Here is a 19,902-nt window from a genome sequence, read left to right on the forward strand (position 1 = left end):
TCGCCCCCTGGTGGGCAGGCCAGGAGAATCCCGGTCAGGTGCATGCGGGGGTCTGTCTGACTGCCTCCCCGTTTCCAACTTCAGAAAAATACAAAGAAAGAAAAAGAAAAATGAGACTCAGAGACATGGACAAGAGTGTGGTGGTTGGGGGTGGAGAGGGAGGGGCACAAAGAAAACTAGTTGGAAGGTGACGGAAGACAACTGGACTTTGGGTGATGGGCATGCAGCATAATCAAATGTCAAAATAACCTAGAGATGTTTTCTCTGAACATATGTACCCTGATTTATCAATGTCACCCATTAAAATTAATAATAAAAAAATTAAAAAAAAGAATTATAAAGTACCAAAGGCCAAAAACTCCACAGTCTAAGAAAAGTATGTGTATTACAGATTAAAATAAAAACCAATAGACCCCTGAATAAATATGGAAGACATTATACTAGAAAACTCCAAAAAGGCTCAAGAATTAGAGGTCCTAGCTAACTCAAAGACAGGGAAAGGGTGGGGGCCAACCAAAGGTTGGTAACAGGTTTAGAGCTTCCAAAAAGATGCTTAGAGTCCCTTTTCTCCAGTCGCTAGGACCAGGCAAATGCCCCTCCATTGCAGAAGACAGTTTCCTTTCTGGGGAAGACAGCTATTATAGAAAAGAGATGATTATGTCAAACTGTGCAAGCTACTAAAAACTGAAACTCTAGGGAAAGGACTGGCTGCTCTGATAAACTTTCCAATACTATGACTGTAACAGTAGTTGGAAACAAATCTTTCACGTAGTATTTGTTTTCTATAAATTATAATCAAGACAGTTCTTAACTTTACTGGATCAAAATTATATATAACTTTAGAAACCTGTTTTTTTCATTTAAAGCTTTCAGGACATCATAAGTTCTGAAACTATCACTTACAGATGTACCACCATGATTTGACCTAACAAATCTCCTAATATGCATTCAGTACACATGTGCCTTTCCTCAACACAGAATGTATAACGTAACATCTGTCATATGAATTTTTGTCAAAGTATATACCTTTTTAGTATCTTAGTGATTATATCTGTAGGATAAATCCCTAAAAGCAATTTATAGATAAAGAGAGACAGGTGAAAATTACAGATTTTAGTGTTCATTGTCTATTTATTCTCATCTCTAAAACACATAATCATTTAATCATGTCTATATTAGGGCCAACAGATTTACAGAAAGAATCAAAGTTAAGGCTAATCATTTATAGTCAGCTGATTAAGCAAGTTTGAGATTTCTTGTTTATAAAGTAGAAACAAAGATAAAGGATTTAAAAAATGTCAGGTAAAGGCCAAAAGAGATTACCCAAAGAGGTCAAACTTACTGGGTTGAGCGTTCCAGGCTGAGCTAACTGTCCGTGGTGCTGAAGAGGAGAAGTTTGCCGGGGGCCAATAGGGGGCTGAGGCATATTCATCTGGCCAAACTGATTCAAACCTATGATAAAAGTATGAAATATTAGATCTGAACACCTTCATGAAATCAATGAATAAAAGATTTCTTACTTCTGATTCTATATCATTTTATAAGGACAAATAAAGGAAACTTTTTTTTTTTTTTTGTATTTTTCTGAAGCTGGAAACGGGGAGAGACAGTCAGACAGACTCCCGCATGCGCCCGACCGGGATCCACCCGGCACGCCCACCAGGGGGCGATGCTCTGCCCATCCCCAGTGCCCGGGCCATCTTTGCTCCAATGGAGCCTTGGCTGCGGGAGGGGAAGAGAGAGACAGAGAAGAAGGAGGGGGTGGGGGAGGGAGAAGCAAATGGGCACTTCTCCTATGTGCCCTGGCCGGGAATCGAACCCGGGTCCCCCGCACGCCAGGCCGACGCTCTACCGCTGAGCCAACCGGCCAGGGCCTAAAGGAAACTTTTTAACTGAATAAATCTACTGCACATCAGCCACAGTAGGGCATTGTGAATTAATATAAATCTTGGCCCGCTGTTTTTAAATGGATGCTGATCATTTAATGTCTTTTGAGCTTTAACTTGCTAGCCAACCTGCTCGTCTCACCCTCCCCATTCTCCTTGGGCTCTAGCTCCAAAATGGTTCCAGATTTCTCATGCAGGTAATTATGATACCGGCAAGAATTAAGGTGGCAAGTACAATCTTGCAGTAAACCAGGGACTCTGCTTAAAAATTAGGCCAGGTTAAGGCCTGAGTGGTGGTGGAGCAGTAGATAGTGTTGACCCAGTGCGCTGAGGTCCCCAGTTCAAAGCCCTGAGGTCACTGGCTTGATCCTTCCCTCCCTCGTCAAGGCACGTATCAATGAACAACTAAAATGAAGCAGCTGTGAGTTGATGCTTCTCATTTCTCTACTTTCTCTATCTCTAAAATAAATTTAAAAACAAAGAAAAGAATATAAAGGCCACAGAAAATACATGGATTTCTTCCATAACTTACCAGGTTGTGGAGTTATCCGAGGCATCATCTGGTTGGTCACGCTGCCACGAATCATAGATGGATCAGGTAGAGGGCCATCTAGAGTGGAATAGAAAAATGGTCAGAAAAGCATTTTTCAGCCAGGTTCCCTTTCCTTTAAACAGAAAACCCACAAAATAATTTTAGTAATATCTTAAAGAATTCAGTATGAATCACAAAACAAAACTATAAATCAGACAGGAACCTAAAGAAAACACTAGTTCTAAAATATATAAAAAAATGCCTACAAATGGTTTTAGTACATTCCTTTATGAGCTATGGTGCTTTCAGTATTGACAGGAAAATAATGTAAAATCTTAAAAATTATATATATTGCTCACAAAAATTAGGGGATATTTCAAAATGAATATGAAGTGATAAAATATCCCCTAATTTTTGTGAGCAGTGTAGCATTTAATATACTATTATTTGACTAAACCAGATCCTTTGGATTATATGCAGCAGACTATCTCTACAGACAAGGGCCAGATTTTGTCCAGTAACCAAATTTGTGTACATGTACCCCAGTTACATGTGTTTTTATGTGCTACGAACATTTACTTTAAATACTATACATATTCTACTACACTACACATTATGAACCTCTTAAATACAAAAACAGAAATAGAGATTAAAATATGAATACATAAAGGTCTAATGTTTTTTTGGACTACATGCACACCCTCTAGTGCAGTACTAGCCAACCTTTTTCACATCATGGTGCACATAGAAAATAATATTTCTACGGCACCCTGGGAAAAGACAGAAATCTTGCAGTGACCAGCCTCTACTCCACACAGCCCCCATTCAAAGCACTGTGACTCAGGCCTTCTTCAGTGCACTGTGCTCTAGTGACAAGACCAGCACTTCAGACAATTCTCAAATTCTGCTGCCACTTTTGTTCATTTAATAAAAATGATCCCACAACAACGTGGCTTACTAAAATTCAAGATACTAAGTACACTTAGTAATATAATCTCTGCAACTGTGCAAGACTTACAAAAGTACATGTCTAGCCTATGTTCACTATATAAAAATTTAGAGAACACAGCAAAGAGGTAAACCTCTATTAATAGTTTTAATTTTCCACCTTTGTATTCACATACACTGTATACAAAACAAAGTTTTTACCTAATATACAAGGAAGTTTTTCTCCTTTCAATAATATGGATAGATACTATAAGCTAAGTGCCAGTAGGGGCCAAGCAGTTACTATCAATAAGTGGAAAAGACCAAGTGCCTGAGACAACAGGGAATAGTAGTGAAGTAGAAAAAGCACAACCCTTCTAAACAGGAAGCCACTGCTCTAGCTATAGACAACAGTGCCCCTTGTGTGAAACAGTGCCCCTGAAACAGGCCAAATCTGCTGGATCCTTCCATTTTTAAAGAACGCCAGAAATTCTGATTTTAAAATGCAAATTCTGATTTTTTAACAAGTGAGACTAATCAAAGGAAAAAGATAGAGACATAATCCTTCTGCCTACATTTGGCCCAAGCACTTTGTCTACAACTACAATGTACTTGATGTTTTTTTACGAACTGCATGGCATCAGCTGTCATAAATCTACTGTTGGCTTATTAGGTAACTCTTAATTTTCCATTTATCATAAAAACATCTGATGAACACTTGAAAGAACATTTTGATGATAGGTTTTAAGATAAATATTTAGAAATAAATAATAGATGTCTACAAATAAAAACATTAATTGAAATGTACACCATTCACATTTAAACAAATATTCTCTTTTGTGCACGTGAGAGAGACAGAAAAGGAGATGAGAAGCATCAGCATGTAGTAAAACAAATACTCTCAATGCAAATTACACACATGGATCTGACAATCAAAAACTTTGTAAGACACAATACAGTCGTGGCACCTGTTTGGTTGCTCCATTACAGGCCCACTAGTGGGCGGGAGGGACCAGGTTGAACAGCACTGCAAAAGTGGACAGTTTTTATAAAAAGGTTCGCCATCACGGGTCTAGGCCTATACACAGATGATAGCCACACTTTCATTATATAAGTGTATTATACTTTGCAAAAATAAACAAATTTTACACTAAACTGTTTCTTGTATCTAAGTTCATTTTTTTTTTTTGGAAAATATTCCACGTGAGATTGGATGGTATTCATCTTTCTCTGCCTAATTTAGCATAATTCCCTCTAAAGGTTCATCCATGTTGTTGCAAATAGCAAAATATCCTTTTTTTCTAGGCTACTATTTCATTATGTATATAGAGACAGACATACCACATTTTTAAAATATTTTATTTATCCATTTTTAGAGAGAGAGAAAGAAGGAGGGAGGAGCAGGAAGCATCAACTCCCATATGTGCCTTGACCAGGCAAGTCACCACAGGTCTGGCTACACCCCATTTTCTATACACATAAATCCACCAATGAACATATCTTGGCTATTATAAATAATGCCGCGATGAACATGAGAGTGCATATATTTGTCTATCCTATTAAACTCGTTTTCCCTGATGGTACACTTCAAGCTTTTCACTTAGCCACATTTATCATTATAGCTTGGTTTAATTTTCTGGATGCTTCCTCAACTCACTCTTCATTAAGAGAGTGATGAACTGGGTTTGGTTAGCTGATTCAGCCTTTTCTTTTAAGAAAGTTTTCTTGAAACTTTAAAACTTTTTATCAGTTTTGCTTATTTAACATCTTAATGGTTTAAAGACTGTGAAGACAGAACATGTGGATTTGATTCTAGGTTCTGCCACTCACTAATACTGACCACAAACTTAGGTAACCTCTCTGTACCTCAGTTCCTCATCTGTAAAATGTAGATTCTGCACCTACATTATTAGCTTACTGTATCTTTCAAATCTGATTTTTACATCTATAATCTCCCTATCCCTTTCCCTCCTCATTTTATTTTGAACCATTTAGAATAAAGCTATTTAAGCTCTACCTACTGTTTTGTTATTGATCATATGGCATTTTACCCCTGTGGCTTTTCCAGTTTCTGCTATCCTTTTATGTTTTCATTTCTTCTGTGTAAGTTTTTTCTTCTGAAAATGTCTTTAGTTTTTCAGAACAATTCTTCAAATTCTTTTCTATTAAACTGATTGCAGTTTTAATTTAATTGCTCAAGGACCCCAGGCTAGATTTCTTTCTAATTGTTATTTGTCTCTGTAGCAGGGCAAGCCTCCTTAGGTTGTGCTGTTGGCTCAAAAAGAGTTAGGTGGATCACTTTAGAGCTGTCATTCTGTCAGCCATAGCTTAAACATGATTTTTATTTAAAAAAATTTTCCCCATTGATTTGACAGAAGGAGGAAAGAAGAGGGGGAGGAGAGAAGCATTAGATTGTTGTTTTACTTAGTTGTATATTCACTGATTGCTTCTCATATGTGCCCTGTCTGGGGGTTGAACCCGCGACTTCTGCACACTGGATCAACGCGCTATCCACTGAGTCACCTGGCCAGGACTCACTTTTAAAAGTCCACAGCTCCCACTGACTAGTTAGAATCTGTTCAGTCTTCCAACTGCTTGGGTGTAAAGAGAATGCTCTGGGATGCCAACTTTACAATATTATAGTGTATAGCTGTATGATTAGTTTACCAATATAATACTGGGGCACTTTTAGGATGTTTCTGGTGTTTCCATTAAGTTATGCTACTTGTGACAATTTCTGTGCAATTCTACCATTATTGCTTGGAATTAAATTCCTAGAAATGAAGCAACTGGATTTAAAGGAATGAATAACCATTTAAATTCTTACAGCATATAATTTTTTGTCACGTTGTCAGTAACACCTATTTAAACGTTTAGAGACCCAAAAGAGTCTAGACTGATTTTATACTTAATTCTTTCATTTTATTTTCCCACTTTACAAATATTTCATCTATTTTCCCCCATTTAGGTTATATATTAAGGAAATTAGTGCCTTTCAATATTGAAAATATTTTCCTTGGTATGTCCATTAATTATGTTATTTTTGTTTTTTTGTTTTTTTGGTATTTTTCTGAAAGGAGAAGCAGAGAGGCAGAGAAACAGACTCCCACATGCTCCTAACAAGGATCCACTCAGAATACCCACTAGGAGGTGATACTCCATTGCAAACCGGAACATTTGATGTGGAGGCCACGGAGGCATCCTCAGAGCCTGGGCCAACTTTGCTCCAGTGGAGCCTTGGCTGCGGGAGGGGAAGAAAGAGAGAAAGAAAGGAGAAGGGGAAGGGTGGAGAAGCAAATGGGCGCTTCTCCTGTGTGCCCTGGCCGAAAATCAATCCCGGGATTTCCACATGCTGGGCTGATGCTCTACCACTGAGCAAACCGGCCAGGGCCTACTGTATCTTTTGTTGTCATTTTTTTTCTTCAAAGCTTCCAGGTAGGCCCGACCAGGTGATGGTGCAGTGGATAGAGTGTTGGCATGGGACACTGAGGTCCCAGGTTCAAAACCCAGAGGTGACCTGCTTGAGTGTGGGATCATAGACATGACCCCATGGTCACTGGCTCAAGCCCAAAGGTTGTTGGCTTGAGCAAGGGGTCATTGGCTCGGCTGCAGCCTCCTGGGTCAAGGCACATATGAGAAAGCAATCTATGAAAAACTAAGGTGCCACAATGAAGAACTGATATTTCTCATCTCTCTCTCCTTCCCTTACTGTCTCTATCTGTCCCTCTCTCTCGCAAAAAATAAAAAAAGCTTCCAGGTAGTATCTAGTTTAGAGACCTTTCTCATTTCTTTTTATATTTTCTTCAGTATTCTGTATTATACTTTCAGTTTTTGGTTTAAAGTTTAAAATTTTTGACACTTATACCATTAATTTCTGTATATGGAGTAAGGGAGGAATCTCCTACAAAATGTCAGATTTAGTATAAGCTAAAGGTCAACATATACTTAGGGCTATTCAGTTCTACTAACGTGTTCCTGCCTGCATTGTACCATACTTTAAAAAATATATATATTTTAGAATTTATTCATTTTAGAAAGAGAGAGAGAGAGAGAGAGAGAGAGAGAGAAAGGGGGGAGGAACAGAAAGCATCAACTCCCATATGTGCCTTGACCAGACAAGTGCAAGGTGTTTTTTGTTTTTTTTTTGTTTTTTTTTTAAGTGTAAGGTTTTGAAACAGTGACCTCAGTGTTCCAGGTCGATGCTTTATCCACTGCGCCATCACAGGTCAGGCCTGTACCATACTGTTTTTACTCTAACATAGGACTACAATTTTTTTTTGGGGGGGGGGGTATTTTTCTGAAGCTAGAAACTGGGGAGAGACAGTCAGACAGACTCCCGCATGCACCCGACCGGGATCCACCCGGCACGCCCACCAGGAGCGACGCTCTGCCCACCAGGGAGCGATGCTCTGCCCCTCCGGGGCGTCGCTCTGTTGCGACCAGAGCCACTCTAGCGCCTGGGGCAGAGGCCAAGGAGCCATCCCCTGTGCCCGGGCCATCTCTGCTCCAATGGAGCCTCACTGCGGAAGGGGAAGAGAGAGACAGAGAGGAAGGAGAGGGGGAGGGGTGGAGAAGCAGATGGGCGCTTCTCCTGTGTGCCCTGGCCGGGAATCGAACCCGGGACTTCTGCATGCCAGGCCGACGCTCTACCACTGAGCCAACCGGCCAGGGCAGGACTACAATTTAATATCTGATAAGAACTTGAAGTTGGCTCAAATTTTTAAATAAGTAAATTCTATCACAATCAAGTATCTCAAATTTGTCTACTAGTCTCTGTGCTTTAGTTTTGCCCCTAGTTCAAACCATTAGCCTTAAAGCAGTCTCCTCAGCTCTGGTCAACTTTGTTTCTGAACATTTGTTCTCCTACCTAATTAAAAAAATACCTGTATTTTCCTTTACCAGTGGGCCTCTATGTATACTATTCCTCAGCCAGAAATGCTGTTGCTCTACTCAATTCTTTTCATAGCATGGCCCAATGAGGAAATGTATCTAGCACGTGGCAATGAACAAATGAGGCTGCTAAAAGCCAGAGGCAACCAACAGTTTTCCACTCCAGTATTTCAAGGCCTGAGGGGGACAAATTTCTAAGCCCACTTATAATCCACTGATGGCATATAAGAGTTGGTACTTGCTGGCTCAGCTGACGCTACCTACAGGTCATCAACTTACACTGATTCAAGAAATACAGCCTTTTCCTTATCATAGCCTTTCTTTACATCATTTAAATGGCTTATATTCTGTCTATTATGTATCTAAAACCACATTTCACTGCTAGAAACCTACTAATGGGTCATTGAATAAATAAGGCAATGAATAATAATCCTGGCTATCTGGTTAATTCATTAGTCTGAGATGTCTGCTATAACTAGAACACATAAACTGTCAAAATGAATTTTAAATGATGCTTCTAAGGAACAGTTCTTAGCCTTTGAACATACTTTGTCAATGTAAGTAATATGATATTGTGTTTTGGATGTATGCAAGTTAGTGGAGTCTTTGAACCTACTCAGACTACATCCATTGGCTGCCTAACAAATGCAAGTCAGTGAAAAACTGAGGGCTATCATTTCCTAAGTGTCACTGTGAGAGAAGAGTATCTTTGGCTCTAAAATGATGCCAGATTATCAAGACATGTTAAGTACCATGCCCAGAAACTTTAAATATACAGTTCAGCTACTACTTTTACTAGAGATTTATTTATTTACTTATTTTGCAAAGGCAAAAAAAAGTCATCTGAAAACTCTAGAACAGTTGCATAAATTAATGACTTTGGTGAGGAATCATTTATTACCAAATTTTCTCCAAATCAAGTATAACAAAAAACACTTACTAGAAGCCATTCCTGATTGTGGCTGCCCCATGTTAGGCCCTGGGTTCATGGAGACTGGCACCATGCCTGCAGCATTTGGGAGCATGTTTTGTTTTTGTAGTCTAGTCCTTCGTTTTTCTTCAAGTTCTTTCTGGATTTTATAGATCTTCTCAGCTAGCAGGTGGTAGTATTCCGCCTTTTTGAATTTTGAAAATAAAATTGAGATGAGAAAAAAAGAACTACCATTAGGTAACAGAAAAACTGAACTAAGAACAGCTTTTAGCCTCGTTTAAAGAGGTAGGCAGAAACTAAAAAGGGGAAGAACCTAATCAACATTCTCAAATTATTCCAAACATGAGGTCATTTCAGAATGATCATGTGAAAAGCAGCTTTATTATTGATCTACATAGTAAAGTGTAACCTCTGACAGTCGATTTTCCAAAATATCATGTGCAATTTATAGCCCATGCAAAAGTTACGCTATGTTTTTTTTTGTTTTTGTATTTTTCTGAAGCTGGGAACGGGGAGAGACAGTCAGACAGACTCCCGCATGCGCCCGACTGGGATCCACATGGCACGCCCACCAGGGGGCGTCGCTCTGTTGCGACCAGAGCCTCTCTAGTGCCTGGGGCAGAGGCCAAGGAGCCATCCCCAGCGCCCGGGCCATCTTTGCTCCAATGGAGCCTCAGCTGCGGGAGGGGAAGAGAGAGACAGAAAGGAGAGGGGGAGGGGTGGAGAAGCAGATGGGCGCTTCTCCTGTGTGCCCTGGCCGGGAATCGAACCCGGGACTTTTGCACGCCAGGCTGACATTCTACCACTGAGCCAACCGGCCAGGGCCACGCTACGTTTTTAAAAAGTGTCAATGTAGGCCCTGGCCGGGTAGCTCAGCTGGTTCGAGTGTCATCCTGCTATGCCAGGGTTGCAGGTTCTATTCCCAGTCCCCGCACAAAGAAGCGCCCAATGAATGCACAACTAAAGGAACAACAAATTAATGTTTCTCTCTCTATTATCAATAGATAAATTTTTTAAAAAGTGCTAATTTAGGGAAGAAAGTTGAATTGATGTATAGAAACACCAATACTACTTGAAATGAAAATAATAAGCAGCTGATTCATCATATTCCAATGAAAAGAGCACAGAGCTGGAAACAGCTCAACCACTTTCTAAGTTGACAGAAGGACAACCCAGATAAAGTGCCATGTGAGTGCACTGTATTATTAAGAGGAAAAATTTTAAATTCCTGATGATATACTCTAAGAAAATTACTTAAATTGCTGTTATCTTGACTATGCAGTGAGAATAAGATAGGATAGCTAAAGGGTATCTTTCAAAGTACATGTTACAAAGAGGAATAAACTAAGCAACTAGAACAGGTCCATTTCTGACTATATATAGAAAAAAACAGGTGCTCACTCGATTATTTGCAGATTCATACATGTCCCCTTCCACTTTCCGGGCATATGCAACTAGGTTTTCCATCCGTCTGTCTTTTAAAGCAGCAGGATCCGGAGTAGGAAATATGGCTTGAACACTAAGAATAGAGAATCCCACCACTGTTACAACATGTCAGCTTTTTGATCTCCCCATAGAAATGTACAGTGCTTTAAACTTTTTCTGATTAGTGTTTTCTCATTTTGTACAATGTACACATTTTAAAATGGTGTGGAATGTGCTCAAATATAAAATACTGACCAAAAATGAAACTGTCTCTTTGTGACAAATAAAAGGTTTTCCCAACCTGAACATAAGAAATGATTCCATAAACATACTCTCTGGCCCCTCCCTGTATCTCTAATTTGGAGCAAAAAATTATATTATGCAATTTGCATAAAGGAAGTGAGGAAACCTGACCTTTGTTACAGTATCAATTATCAACAGCCTTCAGATCATTCACTCGCCTACATTTATTCAGCCTAGTAAAATAAAACTGAATCATCACTATGAAATCTTAAAAGATCAAAAACAAAGGAAAGGGGTCAGAAATACATTATGGTTCTGCTAAATATATTTTATTCTCTACTATTTCCTACAAAATGCTTGGCACTGGTGTTCCTAAAGATTGACAAATGCTGATTTCTAGCCATTAATTTATAATTTGGTTATCTAATGTACAGTTGTATAGTACTTGAAGGAACCAGGAGAAGAAATAAATGGAAGTTTAGAAGAATACTTGAGTTGGTGGGGAAAAAATGCCAAAGGCATATACTAGCTTCTAACATCAACTCAGATGATCGACTCCAAATAATTACTTCTGTTCATTTAATAACAAATATAGATGGGATGAATTAAACCCTTCTATTAAGTGGAGATTAAAAAAAAAAAAAAAAAGACTGCTTTCTCCAAGAATAAAAATGCTGTGTGCTGTCTGAAATCTAAGTTCTGTCATCAGTGAGGCCCAAGCTCTTTATTTCTGATATTGGGCACATCATGTTTTTCCACTCTATTTGCCTTTTTCCTCTTTATTCTGACAAGCACTAAATAAAACAGTGTTTATGACTCCAAGTGCCTAGGTATATATCAACTTCTTGACAAATAATGCAAACTCTTTTACACAATTATTGGTGTGTGTGCTCTTGGAGGCTCACACACCATCCTACCTGATTGAGCTTATCACCTAATAAAAGCTTTACTAGGGACAACAGATAACTGTTGCCACTGCCATATTCTAATGAGTTGAGACCTACTTTTTCTTTTAAATTATGAACTTTGTAAAGGTAGTAACACTAAAATGAATAGTTTAATATATTTAATTACTGTCATTATCCAGAATAGTTCACACACTTAAAGCTGAGGAGATTTTTAACAAATGATGGTGAAAAAATTGAGAACCACAGACTAGGAAGCAAGAAAGCCACAGGAACAGAAGTATATTAGCAGCAACAGCCAAGCTACAGAAGAATCAATAGTATTCTTCATCTGGTTAAGTGCCTGGCAGATTGAAAGATTGTTGACAGGGTTAACTCCTATGAATAAGATATGCCTACAATCTTACAGTTTGTGAACAAGATGATTTCGAAGATCCTGAGTAATATCTTCATGCCACTGTTTCCGAATTCCAGTACTGGATGGTTGAGCTGCTGTTGGCATAGGACCCAGGGAGGCCACACTGGCATTTTCATTCATTATTGGGCTTTAAAAAGGAGTGGTGAAACAGTTTTAATGAAGAGGGAAGCAGCAAGATGATCTCATTTAAACAGAGTTGAAAGTGGTAACTGCAATGGGTCCCATAAACTGTGACAAGTCTAGCTACTACATAAAGAAGTCTGGGGGGAAAGAGTATACATGTGTTAATGCTTCTGTGAGGCAAAGTGTTAACCTACAACATTTTATTATGGGGAGGGGAGGAAGATGATTTCGGTTTAGAAAGCTAAGTCTTGTGTTATAAAACTATGCTACCACTTTAAAAGCTTATCCCAGGGAAATCATTGGGCAAAGGACTAACTCTTAACAATGGGATAAAAGCAGTGTTTTTCAACTGCAGGTCTGCGGACTGGTCCCCCAGAAACTTCGCGCAGTTCTGTGAAAGAGTTAACCACCTTTATGGTGAAGATTACAGAACCAATGATCTTAGTTGAATTTGCTTATGCTCAGGATGATTTCAGCTTTAGCAGTCACCTAAATAATTCTATTTTCACTGGTCCCCAAGTGTAAAAAGGTAAAAAAAAACCACCGAGATAGAGTAAACTCATTTTTAAAGTAGCTGCGTACTAGCAACTGCCGAATGTATACCAGATGGTGTAGGTTACCTCAAATAACTGATATGATTTCAAATAGGTTATAATAAGCCTGTAAGTATGGACAAAAATATATTTGTTTTTATTCATCAAGGATATATTATATCAAAGAAACTAAAAAACTGTAAAAAATTCTAACAAATGTTTAGAAAACGACACAGAGCAGAAACCAAAATAAAACTTACTTTTGAGAATTTATGGCTGAATGCAACATCGAGTCAGAAAGAAGATTAGGTGTTTGAACTCCTACACCTCCATTTACTCCCATAGGACTAGCATCTAGGTCAAAACAAAAAACAAGGTAGCTTATTTTAAATGCCACTACTGTCACCACCAACAAAATATAAATTAAAAAAGAAAAAACATGGAAAGCTATAAAAGTACTAGAAGAAAATATCACAAGAAATGTTTACCCTTTTAAGACTCCAAACTCTGAAGCCATAAAGACATTGGAAATTTGAGCAATAATAACCATAAACAAAGTCAAGAAACAAGTGACAAATCAGGGGCAAAACTACTAGCAGCATATATATAATAATAACTATTAGCAGTATAACCAGCAACACATATACAAAGGCTAATAATACATGAAGTACCATAAGGAGTTAATCCTACATATTACATGGCATTTAAAGACATAACAAATATTCCATCTGTCACTAGGAGGACACAAACTTACTCATGTTGCTCATGGATCGCATGCCTTGGGGAGACTGTCCGGACTGCTGATTCTGCTGGTTCTTTGCTTGTACCTGGGGCTGTGTCGGCATCTGATTTACTTGATAGGGTAGTCCAAGGGCTGCGTAGGCTCTTTCTATAGAGCTGGGGTCAATCTGACTAACAGTGCTTAGGCTGGGTGTAGACTGTTGACCCACCCCTAGAGAGCTAGTATTTCCAAGTCCAACTGGTGTTCCAGTCAGAATTGCTAGAGAAGGCAAAAGAAAATGGTATTACAGTATTAAAAGGTGCTGTCTCTTTCTCTCTCTCTCTCTCACACACACACACACACACATACAAGACTGACATTTCAATGAATTTGAAAAACCAAAAATTTATTGTTTTGTGAAACATCTTACTACATGCATCTTTTCCCCCATTATTTCCTTGAAAAATATTTCCAGATGCAAACTGGCATGAAAAGGCTTTCACCCCCAAATACCCAAAAGCCTTCCTGCAGCTGTATCAATGTTCCCAGCAACAGTATATATGAATGCCTCAGAAACATACAAATGCCAACACTAGGGAGCAATGTTTCTGCCAATGTGATGGGAGAGATGATACTTCATTTCTTCTTTGAACAGTGAACTTTTTGGTATTTACTCCCTCTAGTGAATTTTCTGTCTCCTAGTCTAAATTTTCTACTGGGTTTTCCATGATTTCTTCATTACTTTATAAAGTTTAATTCCCTTTACACATGCTGCATATATATTTCCAAAATTGTCATTCAATGTTTTGATTTTAGAGCAGAGGTATGGTAGCTGCACTTAAGTCTCTACTTTTGACTTCCCTTTTCTCTAAGAAAAGCATCTCATCATCTCAGGCAAAATTAATTTCCTTTTTTATTCTTTAAGTAATTTATTTCAAAGTATCTACATATTTAGAACACCAGTATAGAGGAGTAACTGCTCAATGTTAAAGCAATGATCTTTTAAGTTTTCATAAATTTTAAAATGGAGCATAAATTCATCTATCATTTTTATAAAGAATGACTGAGTTACTGGATTTTATTTTAGGAAATAAGCAGTTCAATTCTAACCTCATTAATATGAAATTAATGAAAAGTGAAAACTAGGTAGCCATAGGAACTTCACATAATCAAATACTCTAAATCAGGGGTAGTCAACCTTTTTATACCTACCGCCCACTTTTGTATCTCTGTTAGTAGTAAAATTTTCTAACTGCCCACCGGTTCCACAGTAACGATTTATAAAGTAGGGAAGTAACTTTACTTTATAAAGTTTATAAAGCAGAGTTACAGTAAGTTAAAGCATATAATAATAATAACTTACCAAATACTTTACGTCAGATTTTTACTAAGTTTGGCAGAATAAATCTTTATAAAACAACTTACTATAGTTAAATCTATCTTTTTATTTATACTTTGGTTGCTCCGCTACCGCCCACCATGAAAGCTGGAACGCCCACTAGTGGGCGGTAGGGACCAGGTTGACTACCACTGCTCTAAATCCTACAAACTGCCCTGGGGGCAGGGGAGGGTGTCTAAGAATGCGTTCAGTATAAAAGATTCAAAAGATTTAATCACTGCCCTATCCAGACAGCTCTGCTGGTTAGAGAGCATCATCCCAATATGTAGAAGTTACCAGCTGGATCCCCAGTCGCATCCCCTGGTCAGGGCATACAGAAATAGATTGATGTTTTTCTCTCTCTAAAAATCAATACAAGAAAGTTTAAAAAGATTTAATCACTTACACTGTTGATTCCTCTTATCGCCAGCATTTTTAAGGGGGAGACACACAGGACAATCATGCCTTGTACAGTTCTTCCAGTGTGAAATGATTTGTCGAGAAGATGCACAGTGTGCCACTAAAAGAAGAAAAATTTTTACATCAGTATCAGCTAATTCTGATCACTTGCAAGTGCCACAGATGTTATTCATTCACTTCGTGATCATAACAACCCTAATGGGTAGCTATTAGCACTCACATTTTATAGTTGAGAAAATAGGCAAAAAGTGGGTAATTTGCACCAAGTCAAAGTGTACCCAAATTGGGATTCAAACTCAGGAAGTCTGGCTCCAGGGCCCATATTTTTCACCACCAACCAGTGCAATCTACTGTATTCTAAAAAACAGATTTACAGTGACTCCACAAATACACAAACTGTATTAAATGGGGTAACACTGTTTTAGTTTTGGGCTTCATGATAGTTAGCGAACCCTCAATAATTTTTAAAGTATGCTATACTGGGGACATATTAAGAATCATCACAAAAAGGAAGTCTTTTAAAACTTTCTTCTCCTACCACATCCATACTCATGTACAAATTGGTATTTATTTTAGAATATTGTACAGAGAATAAAGGGGTCTCAAAGCAGAGTTGATCATATTTTCTCTCTTTTCTCTGATGTAAATATTAATTAATTGCTGAGCACGCAAACCCTTTGAGCTCACTCACCTTGGCAAGACTTGCCTGACTGGCAGTGCGTCATGTGGTTTAGGACATTCTTCATTGTGCGACAGTGGGGAAGGTTGCACTGCCTCACCTCCCCATTTGCCTGCTCCCGGCGCTGGCACTTGTGAGCATGCAAAAGGAGCACAAGCTGCTGCTGGATGAGTTTGCGCTTCTCTGGATCAGCCGTGTGGGCTCCAGAACCCATCCCTGGGGCTACTGGAGTCACAAGGCCTGGCTGCTGGACCTGAGGGGCCTGCTGTTGGCCCTAAAAGAGAAAACAAATTAAGTATATAAGAGATATACTTAATTTTAGGTGTCATAATGTGCTGTCTCTTTAATAAATATGAACCTGGATATTTTCAATTAAAACATCTAAGGACAGTCTACTACTATAAGCCAGACTCCATTTCTTGACATAGGAGATTCCAAAATAAATAAATGATGGCCCTACCATTGAGAAGTTCAATTTAATAAGAAAACAAAGTACTTATATTACCAAATGTATAATCAAAGAACGTATAATATAGAGCAAGCAATAGAAAGAAGAGAACATGGTAAACTCGAGTAGGACAGGGAAAAGCAAGGAATATGTATTAAAGAGCACGTCCAAGTAAGGTTGTGAAGAACAAAGTAGCTTCTTGTGAAGCAGGATCTTTTAGGTGAGTGAATAATTAACTTTTAGGAACTCTGGAAGAAATTTCATTTTTCCAATAAAGAAGTAAACATTTCTGGGGACAAAGATGCCATGTTTTATTAATCTTTTTATCTCTACTGCCTCAATTTCTAGAGTATCAAATATAGGCATTCAATAACTATATGACACAATGCAAAAGACTAAGACAAGGAAAAATGTTCCACTTTTTTATTCTATAGACATGCTCATAAGCAGAAACTGCATACTATAGCAGACACCCAAAACTTTCATTTTAGTGACGCCAATCACACCTATTTGAACCACCACCCGTACTGATCAATGCCACAAGTGACAAAATATCATGTGAACTGGAAGGAGGGCATAAACCTCCTCAAACACATGGGCCACCCATTACAAGGCAGTGTGTATAGTAGAAGAGATGCAAGTTTAACATAATTTTTTTGTTAAAATGCCAGGCTAAAGATAATTTTGTAGATAAGATTACTACCCACCATGTTAGGCATTCCTCCACCAGGAACTGCCTTTTTGTCCATTGCAAATGGAGATAAACTATTTGGTAGCACAGACTTCGTCTGAATCTGGAGGCCAAGGCCACTGGCTCCAATCTGCTGTCCAGAATTCTGAGTGTATGGTGAACCATAAGGATTAGGGTTGTTCATCATTCCCATCTAAAAATAAGAAACAGAAAACAATTAAATCTTAATCCCACATTAACATTACTATTCCCTTTTCTTTTCCACTTCCTAAATTACAAAGAAAATTTTAAAGATAATTCTCTGCATATATGAACAGACTGTAAAGTATGCTCATGAAAGTGCAGTTTTAAGATTAAGATTTAAGCCTGACCAGGAGGTGGCACATTGGCTAGAGCGTCGGACTGGGATGCGTCGGACCCAGGTTCGAGACCCTGAGGTCGCCAGCTTGAGTGTGGGCTCATCTGGTTTGAGCAAAAAAAAAAAAGCTCACCAGCTTGAGCAAGCGGTTACTCAGTCTACTGAAGGCCCACGGTCAAGGCACATATGAGAAAGCAATCAATGAACAACTAAGGTGTCGCAACGAAAAACTGATGATTGATGCTTCTCATCTCTCTCCATTCCTGTCTCTCTGTCCCTACCTATCCTTCTCTCTGACTCTGTCTCTATAAAAAAAAGAGAAAAAAAAATTTAAGGGCCTCAGGTATAGTAAATTTACAGAATTTTCTATAAACATTTGAGATGAATGTGCTTTAGGAAAACTTATAAGCATCTTCATTTAGCTATACCTGTTAAGCAAGGTTATTATTCATCTCCAGTTTTAATGCATTAAATGCAGCTTTATTTATTGATTTTGGAGGGGGCGTGGGAAGTGTCATTTGTAGTTATTTCATTCAGTTGTTCACTGACTGCTTGTCGTATGTGACTTGACCAGGAAACCCAGGGTTTCGAACCAGCAACCTCAGAATTCCAGGCTGACACTTTATGTACTGCATCACCACAGATCAGTCAAATGCACTTTCATTTAAAGCACAAGTATAGGGCTCAATGAATTCAACTCAGTAACTCATCTAATCCCTACGTATGTTAGTTTTAATTATGTCAAAGTATTTGAATGCTTATTCCAGGCATTTTGGTCTATATAAAAGGTAGAAAACTGGTAGATAGGGGCATATGTCCTTATTTTACTTAGGAACATGATGGCACAGCAATTTTTAAATTTTTTGTATCTGAATCCTTTATACAGAGCACATAAACTCAGAGCCCACACCATTTCTTGCTTTCTTAAACCTTGCTTCTATATTCATTAAATCACCTGGTTGGCTCTTGGAAGTAATTTCATTTTCTTTACAACTGCTATGTACTTTAAAAGGAAGCCCTCACCCTCAGCACTCCCCCCCCCGTATTTATATAAGTCCATCTGGAGCCATCATACTATATAATGATTAATATAAATGGTATTAATTATTCAAAAACCATTTTGCTGGTAACAATGATGCAAGCAACTTACAATTCTATTCTTCCACGTAAGATCCCACTGTAAATCAATTAATGCCTAAGGACACTACAGTTATTGCCCAATTAAAAGGAATTATACCATATTTTTATCCTCAGTCAGATCCAATTCTTTGAATGTCCTTTAAATTCTACCTCTACACTCTTACCCTCCAAATCCTTTCCATATATTCATGCCCACTACCACTGTCTTAATTCTGGTCTCCCTTCACAGCCAATGTAGACTGTGTCCAATAGCTTTTCTTGTCTTTATGAGGAGAAAACATGGTATACCAGAGCCTTCATGGTGTGCATAAGGCCTGACTACTTCTCCATGGTATCCCTATTCTCCATATCCATTAACTTGCAAATCTGAGGGCATAATACTTAATTTATGAGGAGAAAACATGGTATACCAGAGCCTTCATGGTGTGCATAAGGCCTGACTACTTCTCCATGGTATCCCTATTCTCCATATCCATTAACTTGCAAATCTGAGGGCATAATACTTCTTAAATCTCAAGTAGGCTCTGTCTGGCTTTCTCAGTGGATAAAGCATTGGCCCAGCTTGTGGATGTCTCGGGTTCAATTCCCAGTCAGGGCACACATGAGAAGCACCATTTGCTTCTCTTCCTCTCTCGCAGCCAGTGGCTCAACTGGTTTGAATGTCAGCCCCAGGCGTTGGGGATAGCTCAGTAGATTTGAGCACCATCCCCAGACTGGGGAGGGGGGGTTGTCAAGTGGATCTCAATTGGGGTGCATGCAGGAGTCTATCTCCCCTCCTCTCACTTAAAAACAAATAAAAACAAAAAACCCCTCAAGTATTGGCCTTCAGCTTTTCCTTTTCCCTAAAACTAGGCAGTGGTGTATCTTTCTCTCCCATTTGACTCCTGAGCTATAAAGGAAATAAAATAGTCAAGTTCACAAAGAAGCAGTCCAATTTTCATTTTTTTGTTGCTTACTCAGTTTGTATAACTGTAACTAAGAAGCAGCTACAAATTCTATTCATCCTTTAAGATACATTTCAAGCCCTGGCTGGGTTGCTCAGTGAACAGAGTATTCCTGCCTGCTGAGGTTATGGGTAAAATTCCCCATCAGGGCATGTATGAGAAGCAATTATTGAGTGTACAACTAAATCAGGGCTCGGGAACCTTTTTGCCAAGAGAGCCATGAACGCCACATATTTTAAAATGTAATTCCGTGAGAGCCATACAATGACCCATGTGCCTTACGCATTATCCAATAAAAATTTGGTGTTGT

General features: G+C 38.6%; 1 protein-coding gene across 1 annotated transcript in view; it reads right to left on the reverse strand.

The window, feature by feature from the left end:
* EP300 (E1A binding protein p300) overlaps positions 1 to 19,902 on the reverse strand; it is an 89,310-nt gene that overhangs the window by 33,134 nt on the left and 36,274 nt on the right. Inside the window, exons 3-12 of the mRNA XM_066257129.1 lie at positions 17,167 to 17,343; positions 16,024 to 16,285; positions 15,319 to 15,432; positions 13,568 to 13,813; positions 13,074 to 13,167; positions 12,147 to 12,284; positions 10,568 to 10,685; positions 9,176 to 9,350; positions 2,419 to 2,496; positions 1,343 to 1,452 (exon numbers count right to left, since the gene is read on the reverse strand). Coding sequence (XP_066113226.1) covers positions 1,343 to 1,452; positions 2,419 to 2,496; positions 9,176 to 9,350; positions 10,568 to 10,685; positions 12,147 to 12,284; positions 13,074 to 13,167; positions 13,568 to 13,813; positions 15,319 to 15,432; positions 16,024 to 16,285; positions 17,167 to 17,343 — 1,512 coding nt within the window. The remainder of the gene's footprint in view (positions 1 to 1,342; positions 1,453 to 2,418; positions 2,497 to 9,175; positions 9,351 to 10,567; positions 10,686 to 12,146; positions 12,285 to 13,073; positions 13,168 to 13,567; positions 13,814 to 15,318; positions 15,433 to 16,023; positions 16,286 to 17,166; positions 17,344 to 19,902) is intronic.

This window comes from Saccopteryx bilineata, chromosome 1, assembly GCF_036850765.1.
Source record: "Saccopteryx bilineata isolate mSacBil1 chromosome 1, mSacBil1_pri_phased_curated, whole genome shotgun sequence".
NCBI classification, from domain to species: Eukaryota; Metazoa; Chordata; class Mammalia; order Chiroptera; family Emballonuridae; genus Saccopteryx; species Saccopteryx bilineata.